Source organism: Dipodomys ordii, unplaced genomic scaffold (assembly GCF_000151885.1).
Source record: "Dipodomys ordii isolate 6190 unplaced genomic scaffold, Dord_2.0 Scaffold30, whole genome shotgun sequence".
Taxonomy (NCBI): domain Eukaryota; kingdom Metazoa; phylum Chordata; class Mammalia; order Rodentia; family Heteromyidae; genus Dipodomys; species Dipodomys ordii.
This window is the reverse complement of record NW_012267246.1, coordinates 12,413,963-12,427,105: the sequence shown is the minus strand read 5'-3', so window position 1 is coordinate 12,427,105 and position 13,143 is coordinate 12,413,963. Positions and strand designations below refer to the sequence as shown.

Genomic DNA, 13,143 nt, shown 5'->3' with positions numbered 1-13,143 from the left:
CACTTACTGTGCAGCTTTTCCTGCTTCAGTGATGTTGAAAACCCCACCAAAACCTTACAGTCATATTATAATAGAGCTCTATTGTATTATGTTTCATACAGAAGAAAAAAATACTGATTTTTTATAGTGTAGCTCTCCATTTTTCTTATTTAAGGAAAAATCCGGTTTGATTCATGCAGAGTAGTCAGGGTGTATAAAACAAACAATAACTCACCAGCTGCAGAATTATTACATTTTCATTTATAAAGATTTTGCTTGTGATTTTTATTCATATATTCCAATGAAATAATGCAATCTGCACAGTCTATATTCTTGCATGGTTGTATTTTAATAATAATAAAGTAATACAATAAGCATAACCCATCTCCTCTTGATGAGAATATCAAGATTTATGTGCTAAATAAATAAATATTCAGTAATGGATCTGTGCTTAGTAATGTTTAATAGAAAAGTTCTCTGGATCAGATATCAATTACTTTAACACTTAGGTGGTAGAGTCATATTTTGTCTTTCCAATGCAATTTAACTCCCAAGAGTAAATGTGTATGTTCAGAGGAATAATATATTGTTGTAAAATAGACCTTTAAAAATTGCTTTTCACTGAAATCTATAACCTTGGGTTTGTTCTGGCATCATTTACTGGTGGGGTGATGCATTCTATGCTCTCTCAAACAGAAAGTCAAAATTCCTCATTTTGTTCTATCCTCTTTAAATTATTATAATTTTGTCATGAGCCAAGAGTTTTCAAGATCAAACCTTTCCCCTTTGTAAATAGCTTTCTCAAATGGACAAAGCATTACAGAATTAAAGAGACTCCATCTCCAATGTCATTAAGGAAGTGTTACAGCCAAGATGATCACAAAAATGATCAATCATCTCGGGTTCCTACCACAGAATTCTTCATAGAATGAGAAAAATCCTTCCCCAAAGTTACAGAAAAAATCCCTCAAAATGGAGTTTTGTGTTCTTGAACCATTAAAAATGTTGATCTTTCTGGTGTCAGAAGTGTGGTGTTCTGGCATTGCTGTCTGATGGAAGTAAATGTGGTTTCCTTGCAATGGTAGGCAAGTGAGCTCTTTCCCTCTGAGTGCAGCCTGAATCCCTTCAGAACTCAACCTGCCCAGTATATTTTCTTATAAGAGCTGACCAAAGAAAGATAGAGAAGCATCAGTGAATCTCCAGGTGCAGGTGGCTCACACCTGTAATCTGAAACTACTCAAACTTCAAAGTTCATCTATGTTGCAATGTATCAGATTTTCTTCCTTTTAAGGCTGCATAATATTCCATGGTATGTATATACCACGCTGTTTTTCTACTCATGTATTCTTAGGAACATAAGTTACTTCTGCTGTTGGCTATGGAATGATGTTGCTAATAACATGTGCACATGAGTATCTTTTCAAGTCTCTGCTCTCAATTATTTAGGGTATATATCCAGAGATGATATATTTGGATTTAAATTTTGGAAGAATGACTATATCTTTCCCCAGAATAACCATCCTAGTTGTACAGTTGTACTAGCACAAATTTAAATGCCTAGCAATATAATAATATTATAGTAATGGCATAACCAAGGTCTATTCTGTTTTTCTATATTCATGCTACCCATAAAAATAGATAACTCCCAATCCTCAAATGCTTTATTTTTTCCTATTAAAAAATATTCTTCCCAGAAACACAGTTTGAAGTACTTACATGTGTTTTACATCTCAACTATAATATTTTGAAGACCCCATATTAAATATAGAAGCATTGAACACTAGCTAGACCCCATATAAGTAACTTTGGGTTTCAAGCTCAGTATATGTGTCCCGAAAGAGCCAGAAGGTGAGGAACACTGGTTTACATAGATGAAGTATCAGAGGGTAACATCACCTTGAAGTTCAGCTTGTCCCAGCAGCTCAGAATCTCTGGTCGCTGTTTCTATAGTCAGCTTCATTCTGGAGCTCTTAGGACTCCACTGTCTGGACCATCCCCTCAATTGCTACAGCCTCGAGTGTGATCGCAAAATGTTGAGATGTCATAAATGGATCTCCAGTACAGTGCTGGAACAACACCAGAGCCTCTTTTTCACAAGTCCTTGAACTTGCTCTTCCACCATGACCCAAACTGCACCCTATGCCTTTGGTTGGACCAGCAGTTACACAGACAAGGGAACATAATGGACTGACTGGGTTGAGTCAATTGCCTCACTTTTAAATTCATCAAAGGAAAAACGAAGGAGGGTGGAGGGAAATGCATGCCAATCAGCTAACCAACCGGTGACCATTCAGACCTTTTGATACCCCCCCATAGGACAGTAGTTTATTGGAATTATTCCAACATTGTGTTTTTTTCCACCAATAGTGAGTCTAACTATTTCACCAATACTGAGTTTAATAAATATTGAAGGGAATTGCAGTATTTTTAATATTTGTATTGTCTCAACTCTACTTTGGTGACGGTGGAATTAAGAAACTTCGATGGAATAAAGCCGAGAATAAAGATCCAATACAGTTGATTAAACAAAACTTTGGAATCAATAAGAATTCTAAGTAAGATAGAAATGAAATGTCTATGAAAATCCTGTGGGATTATTTATCTTCCTACATTTCTATATAGGTTATGAGAGGAAACTTAAATATACAAAAACAATCTCAGAGAAGTAGACTTCAGAAGCCTGAAGTAAAATCCTTTTTTTTCTGAATGGAAAGCAATTTTTTCACTTGCATCTGTAACTCTGAAATGATAATGAAAGTCAAAGGGAAAATATAACTCACTATATATGAAGGCAAAAATCAAAATATACCATGTTTGTTTTGTGTTGGTACCAGGGCTTGAACCAAGGACCTTGGGCTCTCCCTTGCATTTTCTGCTCAAGGCTAGTGCTCCTCCACTTGAGCCATAGCTCCACTTCTGGCTTTTTGCTGGCTAAATTGTAGATCAGAGTCTCTGCTACTTGAAGATAATTTCAAAAGTAAATAAATCATTTTATACTCTTAGGAAAGGAACACAAAGTCTCAATGCCTCTGTGCCTCTGATCATATAAAATAATATTTACCAAAATGAATTCCAGGAAATGGAAACAGCTTTTTTTTCTTTTTGTCTTGTTCATTTGTTTATCTGTCTTCAGTGGGGAAGGGTAGGCACAGAATGGAGGGACAAGGGGTGAACACATGCATCAGTGGTACTCGCTAGACACTGTGCTGAAAATGAACTTATACAACTTAAGGGTTGGAATGGGAGGGGAAAACTGTGAGAATGAGGGAAGGGGTAACATTGTCCAAAATGAAATGTACTCATTACCTGCGTAATACAAAATTCACATAACTATAACCCCTCTGTACACCACTTTTACAATAACAATAACAAATAATATTTTTAATATCTCAGGGACTTGTAGCCTTGAACTGCCATCCTCTGACTTCAGCCTCCTGAGTAGCTAGGATTACCAGCCACTAGCACCAGTGTATCTTTGTTTTAAAAAGTAGAATTTTTTTACTATTTATAAGGGAGGGCAATAATGATAGCTTTGCTACAAAGTTGCTGCCTTTTGCTATTTTCTTGCTGATGTGAATTTGTGGATAACGTCCAAGATAGAAGTATTGGCATTAAAAAGGAGTACAAGATAAAGCTCAGCGATGACTAGGAAAGAAGTAATGACGAAGGGTTGGCATTATGAAGTACTGTAGGAGCTACAGTCTGAACCTGACCAGTAAAGAGAAGTCATTTAAGACTTACCTGTTCCTATCTCACACGGAACAATCAGGACCTTTAGAAATGAGATTTTACTCTAACCCAAAATGTCAGAACATTTTGTTCTGGACAAAGGGCAAAGAAATGACACTCATACCCGCAAATAAAAAGATTAAACTTATAGAGAGGTAATGATAGAGTGCTAATCAATTTGCATATGTCCTGAGAGAGCTTTTCAATCTCTGCAACTTTTCAATAAAGCATATATATATATATATATATATATATATATATATGCCTTGAACTGTGCATTCTGTTGGCTGTAGTTATGATTAGGTGTCCACTAGAAAATACAGATGAAAATGGTATTTCTATTTTATACTTTATTGCCAGAGAACCTATTTAACAGATATTTCACTTCATAGCAAATACAGAGACTGTTCATCTACAATCAACATGTTTTTGTAGATGTTTTTCTGATGCTGTCAACGATTCTACCAAGCCAGACTCTCTCTATTAACCCCATCTTTTTTAGTGTGTGACTGAGTGTCCATAATTCTCAAAGAACAATCTGCAGCATGGATGTCACCCAACTAAGAAACTTAATGTTTCCATCCAGGTAAAACAATTCTGTTCATTTGTGCATCACCCCCACTAAGTTACCTTAAGAAAGGCAAGAATACTTTTCTGGTTGAAGTAAGAATGTAGAACAAGGCTATATGAGTTTATTCCTAAATTGAGAGACAGAAAATATATCATATCTCAGAAGTTTGGGGTATTTTATTAATGTAAGGTAGGGTTGTTGGTTTTTTCTTACTCAATTCATTAAAAATTGGTCAAAATTAGTCAAAATAAACTCCAGGAAATTGAAACGAAAGGTTTTCTCTTTGTTAATTTGTTTTCTTTTCTTTTTGCCTTGTTCGTTTATCTGTCTTTGAGAGGATGAAGGGCACAGAAATAGAGGGACTAAGGATGAACAGATGCAGCAAGTGGTACTCGCTAGACACTATGTTGAAAACTAACCATACATTTCCCTTATTTGCAATATCTAGTATACGTATGAGTCAAGCAGAAAAGGTCAGATAATGTGATGTCAGGAAAATGAACCCTTAGATATGTATTTTAATGTTTTTTTTCTTTCATGCATGTGTTTCTAATGCATTTATAAGACTATCTCTTTGTTGCTTTGTATGTCCCTCCCCCACAGTATAACCCCTGCTTTCACTATATTTGTTGTCAGTATAACTTGTGGAGGAGATGGGGAAAAACCAGTTGTTTAAGGATACAGGTGGACCTGTTGCAACAATGAGAAGTACAAGTTGTCATGTCCAAAACGAGCTTTACAACGTTGGTGCGGGGGTGGGAGGGATGGGGGGGAGGGGGAAGGAGAAGGATTGGGATTGGGGGGGAGGGAGGAGGCTGGGAAGGGATGTGAAGAGTAAACAAAGGAGGAGGCTACAATGCTTGGTAAGAAACGTACGCATTATCCTACCCATGTAATTGTAACCCCTCTGTACAGTATGTTCACAAATAAATTAAATTAAAAAAAAAAAACTAACCATACAACTTGTGGGTGGAGATGAGAGAAAAACTAGGAACAAGTGAGGGAAGGGGTGACATTGTCCAAAGAAATATACTCTCATTAACTGACATAAAATAGCAACCCCTCTGTACAACACCTTAATAATGGCAATTAAAAATAAATAAAAGTGAAAAAAATAAAGGGATTTGGAAGCCAGACACCAGTGGCTCACACCTGTAATCCTAGCTACTCAACAGGGGGAGAGCTGAGGCTCACAATTCAAAGCCAGCCTGGACAGGAAAGCCTTATCTCCAGTTACAAGCAAAAGCTGGAAGTGGAGCTGTGGCTCAAGTGGTAGAGCACCAATCTTGAACAAAAAAAGCCAAAGGAGACTCAAAGCTCTGAGTTCAAGTTCTAGAAACAACAAATGCAAACATACACACACACACACACACACACACACACACACAGCATTAAAATTTGTTGAGTTAAGATCTATCCCACATGAACTGAGCAATTCCCTGAAGTAAAAGTACAGATGTTTTAAGAGCATGAAGGGAAGAATCTGGAACATTCAGGAAACTTATGGATAAGGCACATTTGGAAGAACAGGAATCAATGGAAGCATGGAGGATGGATATAAGATGTGATGTTTCTGAAATGAAAATAAACAGTTTAGAGACAGGATAAACACAGGTTGCTACAAACACAACTACAAAAGGATTTTTCTTTAAAAAAATAAAAAACACAGAAAAATAAGGCAGAGATCTTGAAGTAGATGCACACAGTTGAGAACCCTGACTGCCAGAAAGAAGTCACTGTGGCTCTGAGGAGAAGCGTAGCTATGGCAGAGTTGGCATTCAGCAATATTCTGGGTGGTGGCCCAGAGGTACAGTGTCATGGACTAACAGGGGTAGCAGCGAGACCTGTGTGATGAGAAATTTGACCAAGGTGATGGCAAGGACAATGGAAAGAAATGAGCTGATATGGGCTGGATTGCGATGGGCAGATTTAATTAGTTTTTGAGACTCCCTAAATGTCAAGGAATTAAAGAAAAGACAAGTCAACAATGGCTGCAGATTTTTAAGCCAGAACAATTGATTGAATAATGGCTATCTCAATAACATGCTGGGGAAAACCAAAGAAGGGAAATTGTAGAGAACATACAAATCACTTTTGAAAAACAAATGTGCTCTATTTCAAGTAACTTTGGGAAGAATGGAGGGGAACTGGACTGTCCCCAGAGGTATTTGGAAATGTTTTTGAATTTGGTGGTATTTTACGTATGTTTATGTATGACAATAGCTTTGATACTAATGTTTCAGTTAGAAATAATAGTTAAGCCCACAAGACTAGAGACATCTCCTAGGGTTTATATGTAATGATAATGCCAAGGGACCAGAGACAGCTTTGGGAAACACTGAAGGAGAAGGCAGGATGAAAAAAGGAGCGTGTGTGTGTGTGTGTGTGTGTGTGTGTGTGTGTAAGAGAGACAGAGACTATGGCTGAACTCTAAGCAGGATGATTTTTTTAAAGAAGGAACAATAGTACAGCAAGATCAAAGAGCTAAAAGATCTTAAAGACTTGAAAACTGGCCAATTCCAGCCTTCTACTGTAAATAGAAAACTAACCTTTTTTACTAGGAATTTGACATCTTTCACTGGGAAGAGGAGAGAAAACTGTGCTTTTGTAAGAAATGGAATCTGTGCCTGCCACCAGTGCCTCTTGCTTTTAAGCTGAACTACTCCAGATGCTGAGATCTGAGGATCTCGCTTTGAAGTTAGCCTGGACAGAAAATTCCATGAGACTCTTATTTCTAATTAAGCACCAAAAAGCTGGAAGCGGGGGTGTGGCTCAAGTGATAGAGCTCTAGCTTTGAGCAAAAATATTCATGAACAGCCTCCATTCCCTGAGTTCAAGCCCCAGTAGCAGCACAAAAAAAAAAGGAAAAGCATCCACTTTTCTTATGATGAAACTTAGGATCAGGTCTCACACTAGACTTTAATCCTAACTTTCTGTTCCAGTCATTGATGTTTGACTTCCAGTTGTGATCAATGAAATTGAATGCATTCAAAAAGACTTATTTCTCACAAGTTTTCTTGACATAATGGGAACAAAAAGAAAAGACATTCCAAAAATCGGTTCCAGGGCTGGGAATGTGACTCAGCGGTAGAGTGCTCGCCTTGATCTGAGTTCGATTTCTCAGTATCACATAAACAGAAAAAGCCAGAAGTGGCATTGTGGCTCCAGTGATAGAGTACTAGCCTTGAGCAAAAGAAGCTAAAGGACAGTGCCCAGGCCCTGAATTCAAGTGCCAGGACTGGCAAAAAAAAAAAAAAAAATCAGTTCTACTTTTGTACCAAAGGACAATATAATCTGATGAATGTTCACATCTACCAGGCTCACTAGGCTTTTGGATATAGGTAGAGGTTTATAAGCATGAAATCTTCAATTAACATTCAAATTAATGTTGCATGAGATTCAGCATTGGCGGCCCTAGACCACCTGCTAGGGTACAAGTTCAAACAACTGCAATTTACTCTGCATACAAGTGGGGGAAAATGATACTTTAATTTTTTTTCTAAATTAAACAGTATATATACATTTCAAACCTTACCTGAAGCTGAGTGCCAACAGCTCACACCTCTAAACCTAGTTATTCAGGAAGCTGAGATCTTGGGGATTGAAGTTCAAAACCAGCCTAAGAAGACAAATCCTTGACATCTTATCTCTAATTAATCAGCAAAAAGCCAGAGGTAGAGCTGTGGTTCAAGTGGTAGAGCACCAGCATTAATCAATAAAGCTAAGAGCCCAAGGCCCTGAGTTCAAACCACACACACACACACACACACACACACACACACATACACAATCACTTCACCTGAAATTTAATATTGAATACTCACAGAGCAAAACATATAGAACCAAAGGGAGCATAAAATTCTTATATCCATGATCATATTTTGTAATGCATGAGCTACAGAGGTAGCATTAATTTTCTGATCCATCTAATCACTGGCAGGATTAATCTTGGTCTCCTCTTCACCCAACAACTGGTCAAGGGCAAGAAGCAACCAGCTCTCAAAGTCCATGAGCTGTGTCTTCAAGAATCCTCAAACATCTAACTTGGGCAACAATGAGGCCAAAATACTTCATCCCAGTGCTATTCACTGATAAATTGTTCCCTTGTTGTCTTGGGAGCTAGGCTGTAAACAAATAATAGATCTGTGATTATCTGCTGCAATTGTTTTCTACTTTTTATTTAAGTAGTTGTACAAAGGGGTTTCATACAACATGTCAATTTGTGAATACGGTGCATCTTGATCCCTGTCACCACTTTTATCATTGTCTCTCATCTGTCCCAAACTCAAATTACCTGGTTCCATTTTCTCATATCGACAGCTCATATTCTGACTGCATTTGCCCGCCCTTCCTCTCTCCATTCGTCTGCCCCCAGCCCTTGACTTCCACTCCCCACACCCCACAGCTTCTAACACAACATGTGTTTCAGCTTTCTGGTACTCATTTTGTTAAACTGAGCCACACCTCCACTTCTGGCTTTTTTTTTTCCATTGATTGGAGATGAATCTCACAGACTTTTCGCTGAGGCTGGCTTTGAATGGCAGTCCTCAGATCTCAGCCTCCTGAATAGCATGAGAGGCATGAGCCATGGCACCCAGCATATATATGTTACAGACATATCACCATTATAAAGTGAAAGTTATATTGGAGCAGCTGAGTTTTAAATATAGGTTAAAAATTGATCTTTAACAAACTCATAATTCAGAGATATTTGGAATTTGCTTTTTTTGGCATTTTTAAGTGGAGAGAACTTATTAAACCTCTCTATTCATCCACTGTTATTTGAGAAGTCTTTTATAATAAAACAAAGCTTTGTTGCTTAAAATGAAAATGAATTAGGTAAACCTGGCCTTCCGGATTCCATGGCTGGGATTTGTTCTTACCCCAAAATAATAGTGGGTGGATCTCCCTGTAGTCAAGTGCCTGGGTTTGAATCCTGTTTGATCCATTTTCACGCTTTGTTCTCAGGCAAATTGTTTCCCTTCTATGCCCTTCCACTTCATATCCATACATGGAGGCAGCAGGAACCCCAGCGTTAATGCACACAAAACTCTTAGAAAATAAGCACTCCGTATCAGCTCTCAAGGATTGAGTCATTAAGGACTGAGTTGGTTTTAGAACTGTGGCCATGACACTTGAATTATTTCCAAGTCAAATTACAAGAGTCAGTGCATTTATCAATTTAAATTTCCTTCTATAACTGTAGGAAGGACGGTAACTAAATTGATTAGCCTTGTACTTTAATTCTCACTTGGTAATTTTTCTCTTTCCTTTCTATAACATTATTTCCTTAGATTTAAAATATAAACCAAAAAGAAAAAAATCAAATTTTCTTGGGAAAAAAAAAGAGTCACCAAAAACAATACCAAATCTGTAAGTTGGTCCTGGACATCTATTACTTTGGAAGATAATCACATCATGTTGTCATATCTTATTAATATAATTTGTGTATGTTTAAGTCACTATGAATTAAAAATTATTAAAATAAAAAAGAAATAATAAAATCTGATTTGGGAAGATTACCTATTTGGTCATCTGATACATATAATTTTACTTTGTATCTTAAATGTTGATATTTATCATTTTCTCCCTAAGGTAATTGTGGGAAAGGAGCTCTTGAAAACAACCAGGCTGTAGCAAAGATCTCTTAGTTGTTTGTCTGCCATATTTCAGATCTCCAAGGGCTCCATATGCTGCCTCAGACCACTGACTGGTCATCTTTTCCTCCTCAACAATATCTCTTGACTCTTGGGTTCAAAAACAAAGAAGATGGAAAATTTTTGGAAAAGATGTCAAGTAGGAAGCTGCCAACATTCACGGGTGAGCCATTCAGACTTGCTATTATCTCTCATTATGGTTCCTGGACTGGAATTCTGTGCTATTCATCTCTGATGGAGTAGTGTATGGATTGTAACTCTCTCTCTCTCTCTCTTTCTCTCTCTCTCTCTCTCTCTCTCTCTCATCTTCTGGGCAGATTAGTTCATCTTAGCTGGGATTCTGATTATTGCTTAGCATTTTCCCCAAAAGCACACAAAATTCTGGAGCATTCACCCTGCACTCCAACCCTCTTCAACTACCAACCATGCCCACCAACCAAGGCCTCATCATAAAGCACAGACAGAATACAGGCTTTCATGGTCAGTTAGCAAATGGAAAAGGTGGTTACACAACAAAACTAGAATGGCAGGTCTGAATCACTTGAATTCTCCGTCAATGCAGTAGCTGACATCTGTTCTCCCCCTTTCTTAAGGAACTAGCCAAGAGCTTAGATCCCCTAAAGAGTATGGGGTTGCAATTTTCCATTCTTAAGAAATACTCACAAGGAAGTCAAGTTGCAAACTTATGAACCAAATTCACAACCAGGCTGAATGTATTCCTTCAGCTGTAGCCACATAATTAAGAATTTGTGATGTGTCTGGCTCTGATTCATCAGAGGCTTATGCCAGCTTCAAGCGACATTCAAAGGCAACAATAGCTGCACACTTGAGTAATACCTGAGAGAAACACGACAAGAATCAGACACATTGATGACAACATTTTTTTCACAACTCAGGAAAAAATCATACTCTGCAGAGATAGGTGATTTGTTACAGGCTGTCTCAGATCTCTCCATCAAGAAACACGGCAAAATGAAGACATGACAGTTTCTAAGGACAATGTCTCCTCTGCCTTTCTCCTCTCATTGTGACGTGTGTGGTCTGGGGTGAGACTAGTTTCTATACTAAAGATTTCCTATCTATTAATACTGAGATTCCTGTGTACAGCTTGCTAAAGAAAGCATTTTGAAATGATAGTCTGGGGAGAAAAAATAGTATAAAAGTTTATTGTTACAATTTCTAGAACATAAAACTCCTTTCTGTCTGCTGACCAGAGAAGACACAATACGACACATGGAGACAATGGGAAAACGAATCTTGCCAATATTGGATTTTATCAGAAGCACCCAGTTAAATGTAGGTATATGAGTCTTTTATTTTTGTCCAATGTACAAATATTAGAGAATTCAAAAAGTATGGCAAGTTTAGGCAGCAAATATTATAAGTCTTGGAGGATTTGAGAAGCATTCATAGAAAAATCTCATTTTCAAAGCCCAATAAACGTTAGCTAATGATTTTATTCCTTTTATATTCTAAATGTTACACGTTGCAGCATTGCGTTCAAGTAGTTGCTAGATCAGTTGTCTTTTAAAGAGCTTCTTCTTTATGCCTTTCTATTATCTAATTTGAGTTTGCAGTGAATTTCTCATTTCCAATCAATAACAAAATTTTAGCAAGCACAACGTTTTCTCTGCTTCATTTATGGAGCTATTGCACACAGCCATCTGGTTACCTATGCACAAACTCAGAGCTGTTCAGGCTAACATCTCCGTACCACAGTGGTGAACCGGTGCTGTTCTAAACAGTGCAGCTAATCTTCCTATGACTTAAGGTCAATGATCTAATCCATGGGCGGGGGGGGAGACTTTTTCTACCTTGGAGGATCTTGGAGAGCTCAAAACATAACATGAATGATGTAGTATTCTTTGACAAAATTTAAATCCTTCTACTGAAAGTACATAAAGGGAACGTCTCACTAACAGACTATAAAGTCAGCAGGTTTCTCTTTGTTTAATTTTTTTTCAAAAGGCCAGTAAGTTAGAAATGTTAAAGAATTGCCTTCTTGTGGCTTTTGTATCCCACAACTGATTTGATGTTCTTATCCTAGAAGGAGAACTGAGGGGGTCATCACACAACTCCTTCACATCTGTTCAGCAGTTTACCTGCTCTCTGACATTAGTCAGTTTATTCAGCATTTTAGAAAAGCTATAAAATGCCTAATCTAGTTGCATGATTTGTCAATTCTATGCTTGGCAAATACAAAAGTACCTTTTACTGCGTTTTCTACCATAGGAGTCCTTCCTCCCTCCAACTCTGTTTTACACAATTATCTCCCTTACATGAATAAACAACCAATCTCTGTCTTAGTAGACTTAGGCTGCCATGACAAAATGCCACAGACTCATTGGCTTGTGCAACTGAAATTTGTATTCTTGATTCTGGATCCTGGCAGTCCAAAACTAAGATGGCAACAGGTGCAGGTTGTGATGAGGCCTCATGGCTTCCAAAGATCTGCCTGTTCCCTTTGGTCTTATATGGCACAGACAAAAGGTGACAGACAGACACAGAGAAGAGAGAACAAGATATCTAGTATCTCTTACAAGGTCACTACCCCACCATCATAATTTCATCTAACCCTAATGACCTCCCAGGGCCCCCATCTCCAAACACCACCATATGGAGAAGTCAAGTTCAACATATGAATTGGGGGTGACGCATTCAGTCAATAATAATCTCTTTGGTTGCACTACACGTGTTGGGTTCTATCTGCAACTTATCACAACCTCTTCTAGATAGACATACACACACACACACACACACACACACACACACACACACCTCCACCAACCTTCCATCCTAATTAGAAATTCACACACATCATTATTGTCATCATCAGGCCCCAGGCAAGAGGGGAATATTTTGCTAGCAAGAAGGATCAGCCTGTAGCATTATCTGACTGCCTCAGTGGATGGCTAGCCTCGCAGTGCCTGTGGGCCCAACACTGTGGAAATGATCTATACCCTGGGTCTTTGGAGTAATGCCTGCTGCTACTTGTCCAATGACTGACTCCATAGTATGTTGTTGGCTTATGGTATGAAAGCAGGTTGGACCCATCCAAGCATGTGCATTTTCTCAATACTTGTATTTCCTTTTTGTCTCACCTTCCAAAGGTCTTCTGACCACTTAGAAACCCATATATAACCATATCTTTATGTGTCTGAACAGGAAATTTAAAAGTCAAAGCCGCTGTATTTGCCAGTGGCATCA

At 38.0% G+C, this 13,143-nt stretch overlaps 1 protein-coding gene across 1 annotated transcript in view; it reads left to right on the top strand.

The window, feature by feature from the left end:
* Positions 1-13,143, top strand: part of Spata16 (spermatogenesis associated 16) — a 198,799-nt gene that overhangs the window by 155,003 nt on the left and 30,653 nt on the right. Inside the window, exons 6-7 of the mRNA XM_013016206.1 lie at positions 9,953-10,099; positions 11,120-11,232. Coding sequence (XP_012871660.1) covers positions 9,953-10,099; positions 11,120-11,232 — 260 coding nt within the window. The remainder of the gene's footprint in view (positions 1-9,952; positions 10,100-11,119; positions 11,233-13,143) is intronic.